Source organism: Pan paniscus, chromosome 2, assembly GCF_029289425.2.
Source record: "Pan paniscus chromosome 2, NHGRI_mPanPan1-v2.0_pri, whole genome shotgun sequence".
NCBI lineage: Eukaryota > Metazoa > Chordata > Mammalia > Primates > Hominidae > Pan > Pan paniscus.
Genome location: NC_085926.1, coordinates 41947896 through 41960573, shown reverse-complemented (window position 1 = coordinate 41960573; position 12678 = coordinate 41947896). Strand labels below are relative to the sequence as shown.

At 42.6% G+C, this 12678-nt stretch overlaps 1 protein-coding gene across 1 annotated transcript in view; it reads right to left on the bottom strand.

The window, feature by feature from the left end:
• Positions 1–9818, bottom strand: part of LOC134729922 (proline-rich protein HaeIII subfamily 1-like) — a 129076-nt gene extending 119258 nt beyond the window's left edge. Inside the window, exon 1 of the mRNA XM_063602693.1 lies at positions 9767–9818. Within this exon, the coding sequence (XP_063458763.1) occupies positions 9767–9818 (52 nt within the window). The remainder of the gene's footprint in view (positions 1–9766) is intronic.
• Between the last annotated feature and the right edge of the window lie 2860 nt (positions 9819–12678).

Sequence of the window (12678 nt, the reverse complement as noted above, 5' to 3'; positions counted from 1 at the left end):
GAGAATCGCTTGAACCCAGAAGGCTGAGGTTGCGATAAGCCGAGATCGCACCACTGCACTCCAGCCTGGGCAACAAGAGCGAAACTCTGTCTCAAAAAAAAAAAAAAAAAAAAAAAAAAAGGCTGGCACGGTGGCTCATGCCTGTAATCCCAGCACTTTGGGAAGCCGAGGTGGGCAAATCGCAAGGTCAGGAGTTTGAGACCAGCCTGACCAACATGGTGAAACCCTGTCTCTACTAAAAATACAAAAAAATTAGCTGGGCATGGAGGCAGGCGCCTGTAATCCCAGCTACTTGGGAGGCTGAGGCAGGAGAATCGCTTGCACCCGGGAGGCAGAGGTTGCAGTGAGCCGAGATAGCACCACTGCACTCCAGCCCAGGTGACAGTGCGAGACCCTGTCTCAAAATAATAATAATAATAGGGCTGGGTGTGGTGGCTCACACCTGTAATCCTAGCACTTTGGGAGGCCAAGGTGGGCAGATCACGAGGTCAAGAGATAGAGACCATCCTGGCTAACATGGTGAAACCCCGTCTTTACTAAAAATACGAAAATTAGCCAGGCATGGTGGCATGCGCCTATAGTCCCAGCTATTCAGGAGGCTGAGACAGGAGAATCACTTGAACTCAGGAGGCAGAGGTTGCAGTGAGCTGAGATCGTGTCACTGCACTCCAGCCTGGGCGACCAAGTGAGACTCCGACTCAAAAAAAAAAATGAATAAAAATTAATAATAATAATAGTCCGAATAAAAAGGCTAAAAGACCACATGCAAAACACAGTGATGCAAGATGAACCTGGAGTATCTTGTAGTGCCAGGAAGTAAAGACATACTAAAACAAAAACTAAACCCACAATCATGGGGTTTATGTCAAAGGGGCATGGGAGTCAACTGAAAAAGTTTCCAGTGGCCAAAGCTGGAAGAATTTGAGCAACAAAATAAATAAAGTAGTATTGGATTATAACTCAAAGTACAAAATAAATATCCATGAATGCATGTTGACATAAATACATAAGTGAATAAATACATGGGGAAGAAGAAAAAAAATCTCCCATACAGAAGAATTCCAAATAAAGTATGTAGAACTCCACTTCCAACAGATGGAGCATAACTCCCACTCTGTCTGTGTGGGCTGTGCTTAGTGACTTCCTTCAAAAGAGTACAGTATGGCTTGGGCATCGTGGCTCATGCCTGTAATCCCAGCACTTTGGGAGGCCAAGGTGGGCAGATCACCTGAGGTCAGGCGTTCGAGACCAGCCTGGCCAACATGGCAAAACCCTGTCTCTGCTAAAAATACAAAAATTAGCCGGGTATGGTGGCACACACCTGTAGTCCCAGCTACTCGGGAGGCTGAGGCAGAAGACAGGAGAATCACTTGATCCCAGGAGATGAAGGTTGCAGTGAGCTGGGATTGTGCCACTGCACTCCAGAGTGAGACTCTGTCTCAAAAAAAAAAAAAAAAAAAAAAAAAGAGTACCTTCACAGTGGAGACAGTTGACAAACACTTCCTCAGGCAGTGAGGTGATCAAGATTGACTCAACAGTAAAAAGTCATGCCAATAGTATGTTCCCTTAGTAGTATGTGATGGGAATGGCACTTTATCTCCTTTATCTCCATGCTCCTCCTCCCCAAAACCAATAGCCCCAGTCTGGTTATGAGAAAAAGATCAGACAAATCCCAATTAAGTGACAGTCTAAAAATACCTGATCAGCAATTCTCAAAATTGAAAGCTCATCAGAAACTGGGAAAGTATGAAAGACTGTCAGAGGCAGAACCCAAAGAGACAAGATGATTAAATGTAATGGGGTATCCTGGATGGGATCCTGGAACAGAAAAAGGACATTCAGTAACAACTAAGTAAATATGAACAAAACGAGGACTATCATTAATAACAAGCATCAGTATATGTTCATTAATTATGACAAATGTACCATACTAATGTAAGAGGTTAATAGTAGGGGAAACTGGGCGTGGGGCATATGGAGATAATTTGTATTATCTTTATAATTTTTCTGTGAATCTAAAATTATTCTAATATAAAAGGTTTATTTTAAAACTAGTGATAAACATTGAAACCAGTATGATTTAAAGTTTAAATAATTTGGCCAGGCATGGTGGCTCACACCTGTAATCCCAGCACTTTGGGAGGTCAAGGCTGACGGATCACTTGAGGTCAGGGGTTTGAGACCAGCCTGACCAACATGGTGAAACTCTGTCTCTACTAAAAATATAAAAATTAGCTGGGCGTGGTGGCACATGCCTGTAGTACCAGCTACTCGGGAGGCAGAGGTGAGAGAATCACTTGAACCCGGGAGGCAGAGGCTGCAGTGAGCCAAGATCATGCCATTGCACTCCAGCCTGGGCAACAGAACGAGACTCCATCTCAAAAAATAAAATAAAATAAAATAAAGTTTAAATAATTTGTTCCTCATAGTATAGTGGTTAAATATTTTTAAAAGAAAAAGTTTAAATAATTTGTAATATGATGAAGATAGTTAATGAATTGGTTACTAAAGAAATGTTTAAGTATAAAAAGTAAATATAATTTCAAGTTAAAATATGCTATTTCTACAAAATCTGGGAAGTCATAGGAGAAGGAAGAGGATGGAGAAACGAGGTAAATTGAGAGGTTTCAGCCGGGCATGGAGGCTCATGCTTGCAATCCCAGCACTTTGGGAGGCCAAGGCGGACAGATCACTTGAGGCCAGGAGTTTGAGACCAGCCTGGGCAACATGGCAAAACCCTGTCTCTACCAAAAATACAAAAATTAGCCAGGTGTGGTGGTGCGTACCTATAGTCCCAGCTACTCGGGAGGCCGAGATGGGAGGATCGATTGAGGCCTGGAGGTCAAGGCTACAGTGAGCTATGATTGTGCCACTGAACTCCAGCCTGGGTAACAGAGCGAGAACCTCTATAACTAACTAACTAACTAATTAAATAAATAAATAAATAAATGTAGGTTTCATCCTGTGCTGTGTATAGTTTTTATGGAGAAATATAATTTTTTTAGATGTTAGGTGTTAACTGAAATTGTTATAGGACACCTAAATCAATAGAGGAGAAACTGATAAAGCATAATATAGTCAAAACAAGAAATATGACAAGAATAAGGCCAATGAGTTATCAATGGTTATACTAAATATTAAAAGGTTAAATTCTCCTTTAGAAAGAGAAGGCTTGAGGCGGGGAGTGGTGGATCACACCTGTAATCCCAGCATTTTGGGAGGCCGAGGCAGGTGGATCACGAGGTCAGGAGATCAAGACCATCCTGGCTAACACACTGAAACCCCATCTCTACTAAAAATACAAAACAATTAGCCGGGCATGGTGGCGGGTGCATGTAGTCCCAGCCACTTGGGAGGCTGAGGCAGGAGAATGGTGTGAACCCGGGAGATGGAGCTTGCAGTGAGCCGAGATCACGCCACTGCATTCCAGCCTGGGCGACAGAGCGAAACTCCGTCTCAAAAAAAAAAATTTTTAATTTAATTTAAAAAAAAAGAAAGAGAAGGCCTCGCTGGGCACTGTGGCACATGCCTGTAATCCCAGCAGTCTGGCAGGCTGAGGCGGGTGGATCACTTGAGCTCAGGAGCTTGAGACCGGCCTGAACAACATGGAGAGACCCCCATCTCCACAAAAAATACAAAAACTAGCCAGGCGTGGTGACAGTTGCCTGTAGTCCCGGCCACTCAGGAGCCTGAGGTGGAAGAATTGCTTGAGCCCAGGCGTTAGAGGCTGCAGGTGAGCCGTGATCGTGCCACTCCACTCCAGCCTGGGTGACAGAGTGAGACCCTGGTCAAAATAGAGAGAGAGAGAGAAGGCTCTCAGAGTGTGGGGGTGGGGGTAGGGGAAGAAAGAAAATGCAGCTCCACAGAATTTTTTTTTATTTTTTATTTATTTTTATTTTTATTTTTTATTTATTTATTTTTGAGACGGAGTCTCGCTTGTCGCCCAGGCCGGAATGCAGTGGCGCCATCTCGGCTCACTGCACCGCCTCCCGGGTTCACGCCATTCTCCTGCCTCAGCCTCCCGAGTAGCTGGGACTATAGGCGCCCGCCACCACGCCCGGCTAATTTTTTGTATTTTTAGTAGAGACGGGGTTTCACCGTGTTAGCCAGGATGGTCTCGGTCTCCTGACCTTGTGATCCGCCCGCTTCGGCCTCCCAAAGTGGTGGGATTACAGGCGTGAGCCACCGCGCCCGGCTATTTTTTATTTTTTTGAAATGGAGTCTTGCTCTGTCGCCCGGGCTGGAGAGCCGTGGCGTGATCTCGGCTCAGTGCAGCCTCAGCCTCCGCGTCCCAGGCTTAAGCAATTCTCTGCCTCAGCCTCCCAAGTAGCTGGGATTACAGGCGACCGCCGCCACGCCTGGCTAATTTTTTTGTATTTTTAGTAGAGACGGGGGTTTCACCATCTTGTCCAGGCTGATCTTGAGCTCCTGACCCCAGCTGATCCATCCACCTTGGCCCCCCAAAGTGCCGGGATTACAGGCATGAGCCACCGTGCCCGGCCACTCCATAGAATTAATTTACAAAAACACATCAGAAAGAACGTGATTTTTTGAAATTTGAAAATTGTGGGAAGGGCAAAAATATAACAAAAGAATGCACAGTAAATAAAGGCAAAAAAGAAAAAGAAAGCATAGGTGACTCTATTACTAAAGCATGTTATCCTTAACATCTCTATTCTTGTGTTTCTCAGTCAGCTCACACACAACCTGGGTCCTTATCAGGCCTGATTGCAATTCATTCCACCCTTTTCCCCAGTAAATCTGAGGATTTTGAAAAATGTTTACGTTTTCCAAAAATCCATTCCCTTATTCTTGTCACCTCTTGCCTCGGGCCACTAAATACTCGTTGCAGGTTTCTTGCCTCTGCACATCTTTTCAATCTATGCCACTTCAAGGCCCCACAACTGTCTACCCAAGCACAGCTAATATCAGGCTGTCATGTTTAATTAGAATTGACTAAGACCTAAGGATAGTAATTACAAGTTCACCAGAGAGAAAGACTTGATGTTGTAATATGTCATTTACCCCCAAATTAATCAGTGAATTTTATGTAATTCCAACCAAATGAAAAAGAAATTTTATTTTAAGGAAATGACAATGTATTCTAAAATTGCTGTGGAAGAATTCATACATACGAATATCTAAGACTATTTTAAAAAATCAACTAGTACCACTCCTGACCAGAAAGCAAAATGTAAAATAAAGTCACAGTAATTAAAGGATTATTTCTGTCATAGGAATAGACAACTACAACAACTGCACAGAACTGAGAGTTGAAAACAGAATAATATATCTGTGAGAATTTAGTTTTATATCTATCAGGGCACTATTTTCTCTACTTCTTAGTAGTCCAGATTCTTTGGGTTCCTAAATAATTCAAATAGAAACTGTTTTACTGGAAGAAAACCTTAAGAAGTTGTATTAATCATATGGTGTCTACTGTAACATGGGTTCTTGGGAAAATCCTGGGAAGTATGTAGTCCACAGAAAATACTTTCAGAAAGATTCTCTAAGTGTTCCTTTTTTTTTTTTTTTTTTTTTTTTTTTTTGGTTAGGGGGTGTGGGGACAGAGTCTTGCTCTGTCTCCCAGGCTGGAGTGCAATGGCAAGATCTCTGCTCACTGCAGCCATGCCTCCTGGGTTCAAGCGATTCTTGTACTTCAGCCATCCGAATAGCCAGGACTAAAGACGAGCGCCACCACACCCAGCTAATTTTTGTATTTTTAGTAGAGATGCAGTTTCATCATGTTGGCTGGGCTGGTCTTGAAATCCTGGCCCTAAGTGATCTGCCTGCCTTGGCTTCCCAAAGTGCATGAGTGACTGTGCCTGACCTTCTTCCTTTTTTTTCTGGCAGAGTCTCGCTCTGTTGCTCAGGCTAAAGTGCAGTGGCCCAATCTCGGCTCGTTCCAACTTCTGCCTCCTGGGCTCAAAGGATCCTCCCACCTCAGCCTCTAAATAGCTGGGACGACAGGTGTGCACCACCATGCCTGGCTAATTTTTGTATTTTTAGTAGAGATGGGGTTTCCCCATGTTGCCTAGGCTGCTCTCGAACTGGTGAACTCAAGGGATCCGCCTGCCTCAACCTCCCAAAGTACTAGGATAACAGGCATGAGCCACCGTGCCCAGCCTTCTACCTCTTTTTAAAGAGATGATCCTGATATTGTATCTCTAGGGTCCTTATCTCATCCTTTGATTTTCCAAGATTAACAACCTCACCAATACATTCAGCAGTTTTTTAAAAAGCTTTTTATTATGAAAAAAAATTCAAACTTAAAAATAGAATCTCAGCCAAGCATGGTGGCTCACACGTGTAATCCCAGCACTTTGGGAGGCCAAGGTGGGAGGATTGCTTGAGGCCAGGAGTTCAAGACCAGCTTGGTCAACATGGCGAGACCCCCATCTCTACAAAAAAAAGAAAAAGAAAAAAAAAGAAAGAAGAAAGGAAAGAAAGAAAAGAAAGAAAGAAATTAACCAGGCATGATGGTACACGTAGTCCCAGCTCCTTCAGGAGACTGAGTAGAAGAGTTCCTTGAGCCCAGGGTTTGGAGGCTGCAGAGAGCTATGATCATGCCACTGCATTAGCACTACAGCCTGGGCAACAGACCAAGACCTCCATCTCAAGGGAAAAAAAAATATACACACACACACACAAGCACACACATATCTGTATATTTGTATATTATATATACATTATATATAATACATATATTATGTATATATTTAATATTTATATATTATATAAACATTATATATAATACCTATATACATTATACATACATTCATATATAATATATAATTTATATATTATATAAATTATTATATTAAATTAAATGTAAATACATATTATATATAATTACATAGCTAGACATGGTGGCCTGTGCCTGTAGTTCCAGCTACTTGGAAGGCTGAGGCAGGAGGATCGCTTGAGCTCAGGCATTCCAGGCTGTAGTCACTACGATTGCGCTTGTGAATAGCCGCTGCACTCTACCCTGGGCAATGTAACAAGACCTCTTCTCTAAATTTCTTTAAAAAAGGGCTGGGCGCGGTAGCTCACACCTGTAATCCCAGCACTTTGGGAGGCCAAGGCAGGAGAATCACCTGAGGTCAGGAGTTCAACACCAACCTGACCAATATGCAGAAATCCCGTCTCTACTAAAAATACAAAATTAGCCAGACATGGTGGTGTGTGCCTGTAATCCCAGTTACTCGGGAGGCTGAGGCAGGAGAATCATTTGAACCTGGGAGGCAGAGGTTGCAGTGAGCCGAGATCACCCCATTGCACTGGGTAACAAGAGCGAAACTCCCTCTCAAAAAAAAAAAGGGCTGGGTGCAGTGGCTCACACCTGTAATCTCAGCACTTTGGAGGCAAGGTGGGAGAATCACTTGAATCTAGGAGTTCTAGACCAGCCTAGGCAATGTGCGGAAACTCCGTCCCTACAAAGAATTAAAAAAAAAAAATTAGCCAGGTTTGGTAGCATAGCCTGTAGTCCCAGCTACCCAGATACCCAGAGGCTGAGGTGGGAGGATCACCTGACCCTGGGAGGTCACACCACTGCACTCTTAGCCTGGGTGACAGAGTGAGACTCTTGTCTCAAAAACCAAAAACAAATGATATAAGGAGCCCTCATGTATTCATCACTAGCTTCAAGAATTATCAACGCAAAGTCAGTCTATCTCAATCCTCACTCAAGTCCCTCATCCCTTGGATTGTTTGGAAGTAAATCCCAATCCCAGACATCATATTTTATTCATAAATATATCAATGCAGCCGGGAGCGGTGTCCCATGCCTGTAATCCCAGAACTTTGGGAGGCCAAGGCAGGTGGATCACTTGAGGTCAGTAGTTCAAGACCAGCCTGATCAACATGGTGAAACCCCATCTCTACTAAAAATACAAAAATTAGCCGGATATGGTGGCGCATGCCTGCAATTCCAGCTACTTGGGAGGCTGAGGCGGGAGAATCACTTAAACCTGGGAGGCAGAGGTTGCAGTGAGCCAAGATCATGCCATCACACTCCAGCCTGGGCAATAGAGTGGTAGAGTGAGACTTTGTCTCCAAAAAAAAAAAAAAAAAAAAAAAAAGTAAATATTTCAATGTGTATCTCTAAAAGATAAGAAGACTTTCATGACAAGTTAGCTAAAATGTACATATTATTAGTGAAACTGTGTTGACAAAACTCCCCCTGACATGGCTTTCTATCTTGATATGGCTTTTTTGTGGGGCTGGAGATCTTTCACAAAATTTTCAGTTTCTTCTATGGGTATTGTTTTATTTTGATTTCCTATCTCTTTTTGTGTCCATTTTGTTAATTTGAATTTTGCTAAAAATAGATCCATTTCATCAAATTTTCTAATTTATTTTTATGAAATTACATCTAACAAAAGACAATTTAAGATACATCAAGTTAATGCCAAAGGAACCATTGATGACTCAAGAGGGGCATTGGAACAACAAAGGTCATGTGCGGATGAAAGGGGATGGATCCAGGGAACAAGTGGAGGGGCTGCCCTTAAATAGGAGCAGACCATCCATCATATCTGAGGAAAGACAGTTTGTGGGTTCAGATGCATGTAAATGGATTGACTTAATAATCCTGGGGAGAATGGGGGAAGGGATGAGACTATCAGAGGTTAAAGGAGAGAGAAGTTGTGAAATAGTCAGCTCAGACCGGAAGAAAGTAAATTGTCTAAGAAAATGTGGAGGCCTGAGAAGCCATTTGCGAGCTGTGGGTTACAAATCTAAGGAAGGCCTAGGTCAGCAGGGCTGTGTGTTTTCCTCCAGCCACCATCTTCTGCTCCTATGTTGGCACAGAAGGGAGGAGAGGAGTGGAGTTTAACCAACATTGTGTTTGATCAGACGAGTTTAATGAAGAATGAGAAGGGGAAGGTAGTACACAGAGGAGAGCGATTTTAGTGCTATGGGAAAGTAAAAACGAGGGAGTGATGGAGAGTGAAAAAAATCATTTGTGGTGTAGGTGAAAAAATAGCCATGGCATGAGAGAGTTGTAGGAGAAGCAGTGTCTTCAGTGAATGTCCAGTAGATTTGTCTCATGACAGACTGAGTCCAGAGGGCATGGTGGAAGGGAGACACAGTGGAAGGGTGTGTGGGAGAGTGCTGTACAGACTGTTTCAGGATAGAAATACAAGAGAGGAATAATGGCCTAGAGGCTTCCATTTCTTCTGGATGTTAGTCCCTGCCTATAAATCGTGCTGCTCTTTACCTCAGACCTTCTCTCATCCAGGAAAGTGGATTTGCTATTCAAAATCCCCTCACTGAAAGGATTTTCTTTCCTTTAGTCTTCAATGGCCATCTCATTCGCTCTTTTTTTTTTTTTTTTTTTTTTTTTTTGAGACAGGATCTCACTGGGTCACCCAGGCTGAAGTGCACTGGTGTGATCTCAGCTCACTGCAGCCTCCACCTCCTGGGGTCAAGTGATCCTCCCACCTCAGCCTCCCAAATAGCTGGGACTACAGGTGCACGCTACCATGCCAGGCTAATTTTTCGTATTTTTTATAGAGACAGGGTTTCATCATGTTGCCCAGGCTGTCTCTTTGTCTTCTGTGCTTGCAATGGTAACGCAGTACACTTCTGGTTGGTTCCAAGAAACATTGCAGAGTGAGTTACAAGCCAGGCTTAAATTTTTCTTCCTTTAGTCAAGTGGTCAAAGGGAACTCCCCATGAGGGAAAAGCTGTAGGTTAGGAAGGGGTGGATGTGCATCAAGACTAGGCATGCTGGAAATGTAAACAACCTGCTCTGGCAACTTACCAGTACCTGTAGGGCCTGCAATTAATGATGTGGTAACATTGGGCTCACCCATCTTTATGGCTTGGTGGCTCTTTTAACTCAGTTCATGATAAGCAGCTCATATCCCAAGGGCACTTGATGTCTATGGTATCTACCAGGCCCCTCTAACAAGGCAAGCACTGTTCCTCGAGTTGAATATAGAAGCAGAGAGTAGAATGGTAGTTACTAGGATCTGGGGTGCTGGAATGGGAGATTGGTGACATAGGCAAAAGATACAAAATTTCAGTTAGGCAGGGGGAATAAGTTAAAAGATCTTTGTACAACATGGTAAGAATAGTTAATAACAATGTATTGTAGTCCTCCTCTTATCCATCAGGAATATGTTCCAAGACCCCCAGTGGATACTTGAAACCACAGGTAGTACTGAACTCTATATATACTATGTTCTTTCCTATACATACATATCTATGAAAAATTTAATTTTATAAATTAGGCACAGTAAGAGATTAACAACAATAATGAATAATAAAATAGAACAATTATAACAACAACAAAACTGTTTCTCAAAGGAAGTTACTTGATGAAGACAGCCTTCTCCACTCAAAATCACAGAGGCCACTCTTGTGATAGTGCCATCAGGGTAGGCCACAGGATCTACGTGGATCTGATATGGACACCTAATTACCAGAGCCTCCACTGGAGCATGTGGACCAAATCACAGAGCTATTTGCTCATTAGTTTAGGAAAACTGAAGAATCTCTCTGGTTCAGGGACCTATGAACATTTGGCATTCTTTCTTTCTTTCTTTCTTTTTTTGTTGAGACAGAGTCTCGCTCTGTTGCCCAGACTGGAGTGCAGTGGCACAATCTCGGCTCACTGCGACCTCCACCTCCCGGATTCAAGCAATTCTCCTGCCTCAGCCTCTGGACTATCTGGGATTACAGGTGCCCACCACTATGCCCAGCTAATTTTGTTTTGTATTTTTAGTAGAGATGGGGTTTCATCATGTTAGTGAGGCTGGTCTCGAACTCCTGACCTCAAGTGATCCACCTGCCTAGGCCTCCCAAAGTGCTGGGATTACAAACACGAACCACCACGCCCAGGCAAATTTGGCATTCTTTTCACATCACTTAGTAAATTCAGAGTAGCACATCTCAATATGGTATCTGTTGTCTCACAAATCCAAAGAGGTCCACCAAACATTGTTCATTTTTCTTAGTGGTAGAAATATAAGATGTGGCAATTTCTTCTTTGCTTTGAAGGGAATATCCCTATGTATATGAACCACTGGGTAGTCAGAAAATTCAACCAGATAAAAAGCCTTCTGAATTTTATTAGGATTTATTTCCTACCCTCAGAGAATAAATATGCATATTATCAGGAACTCTAGGAGACCTCCTGCTTCCATCTTTCCTGATTCTGTCAGCATACTGGCCTCAATATAGTGAAGCCATGTGATGTTTTGCAGGATGAGAAGATGGTCATCGTCTCTGTGGCCTAAACTATGGCACAGAACCAGAGTGGACATAACTCTGGGCAAAATGTAAAAGTATACTACTTACCCTGTCAGGCAAAAGCAAATGCCCTCCTATGTTCTCTACATACAAAGATACAGAAAAATACATTTGCCAAATAACAAATTACATATCAGATGCTAGGAAGGTTGATTTACTCCAGTAAGAAAACCATGCCTGGTAGAGTGACTGCCATTTAAGTCACCAACTGATGAGCCTTATGGTAATCCATTGTCATTTTTCAAGAACTTTTGTCCTTGTCAATTTTGCTAATTAAATAGCAATGTGTGGTCTGGTGTGGTGGCTCATTGCCTGTAATCCCAGCACTTTGGGAGGTCAAGGTAGGTGGATTGCATGAGTGCAGGAGTTTAAGATCAGCCTGGGAAACATGAGGGAGCCCCATTTCTACAAAAAATACAAAAATTAGCTGGGTGTGGTGGCACATGTTTATATTTCCAGCTACTAGGATGCTGAGGTAGAAGGATCACTTGAACCCAGGAGACTGAGGCTGGAGTGAGCCATGATTGTGCCACTGCACTCCAGCCTGGGTGACAGAGCGAGACCCTGTCTCAAAAAAACTAAAAAATAAAGAAATAGGATGCTAGGAAATTTGATTTACTCCAGTAAGAAGACCACATCTAGAAGAGTGACTGTTATTTAAGTCACCAATTGAAGAACCCTATGGTAATCCATAAGGTCACTCTTATTACCCATGCCTCTTTCAACTTTTGATGGTGGGAAATCTCATGTGGATATAGTGTTTGCCATTTCAGTGGGTAGAAGTAGCTACGAAAGTGTTTACTCAGTCCTTTAAACCATAATATTCTTCATTTCACAAGTCAAGGAATACATATTATGAAATTGTTGAATATATATATTCCAAATCACACTCAGAGCTGGGGAAAAAAACTCCTAGAATACGTTTGGAGTTCTTCTGGGCCTACTGTGAGATGGCCACTGAGGAAACCCCATTAGTCACTTAACACCCAAGATTCCACTCTGATCAATGGATCACATGGATTATGTGACTCCTGAAAGTACTGTTAATCAAGGGTCCCATAGTGCTCAATAATGCCCTAGCAATCCAAATATTTCCCTTTTCCTGGTGTGCTGTTACTATGATCTATGGAAATGCTAGGAAGAAGATACACAGTAAGTTTCTGTATACACCATTACCATATGTCTTCTCATGAGCATTCGGACCTTCCTTTCATTCAAGAACTCTATATTCTGATATGTCTTAGGTCTGGCATGTGGGTGAGGGGCCATGATTCTCTATCATAATATCTCAAATTGCACCTTTGTTTTTCAGAACTGATTTTTTTGGTGGGTCATACAAATCAAATTGTACTACTATCTATTTTAGTAATTTGATTTTTTTTTTTTTTTGAGATGGAGTTTTGCTCTTGTTGCCCAGGC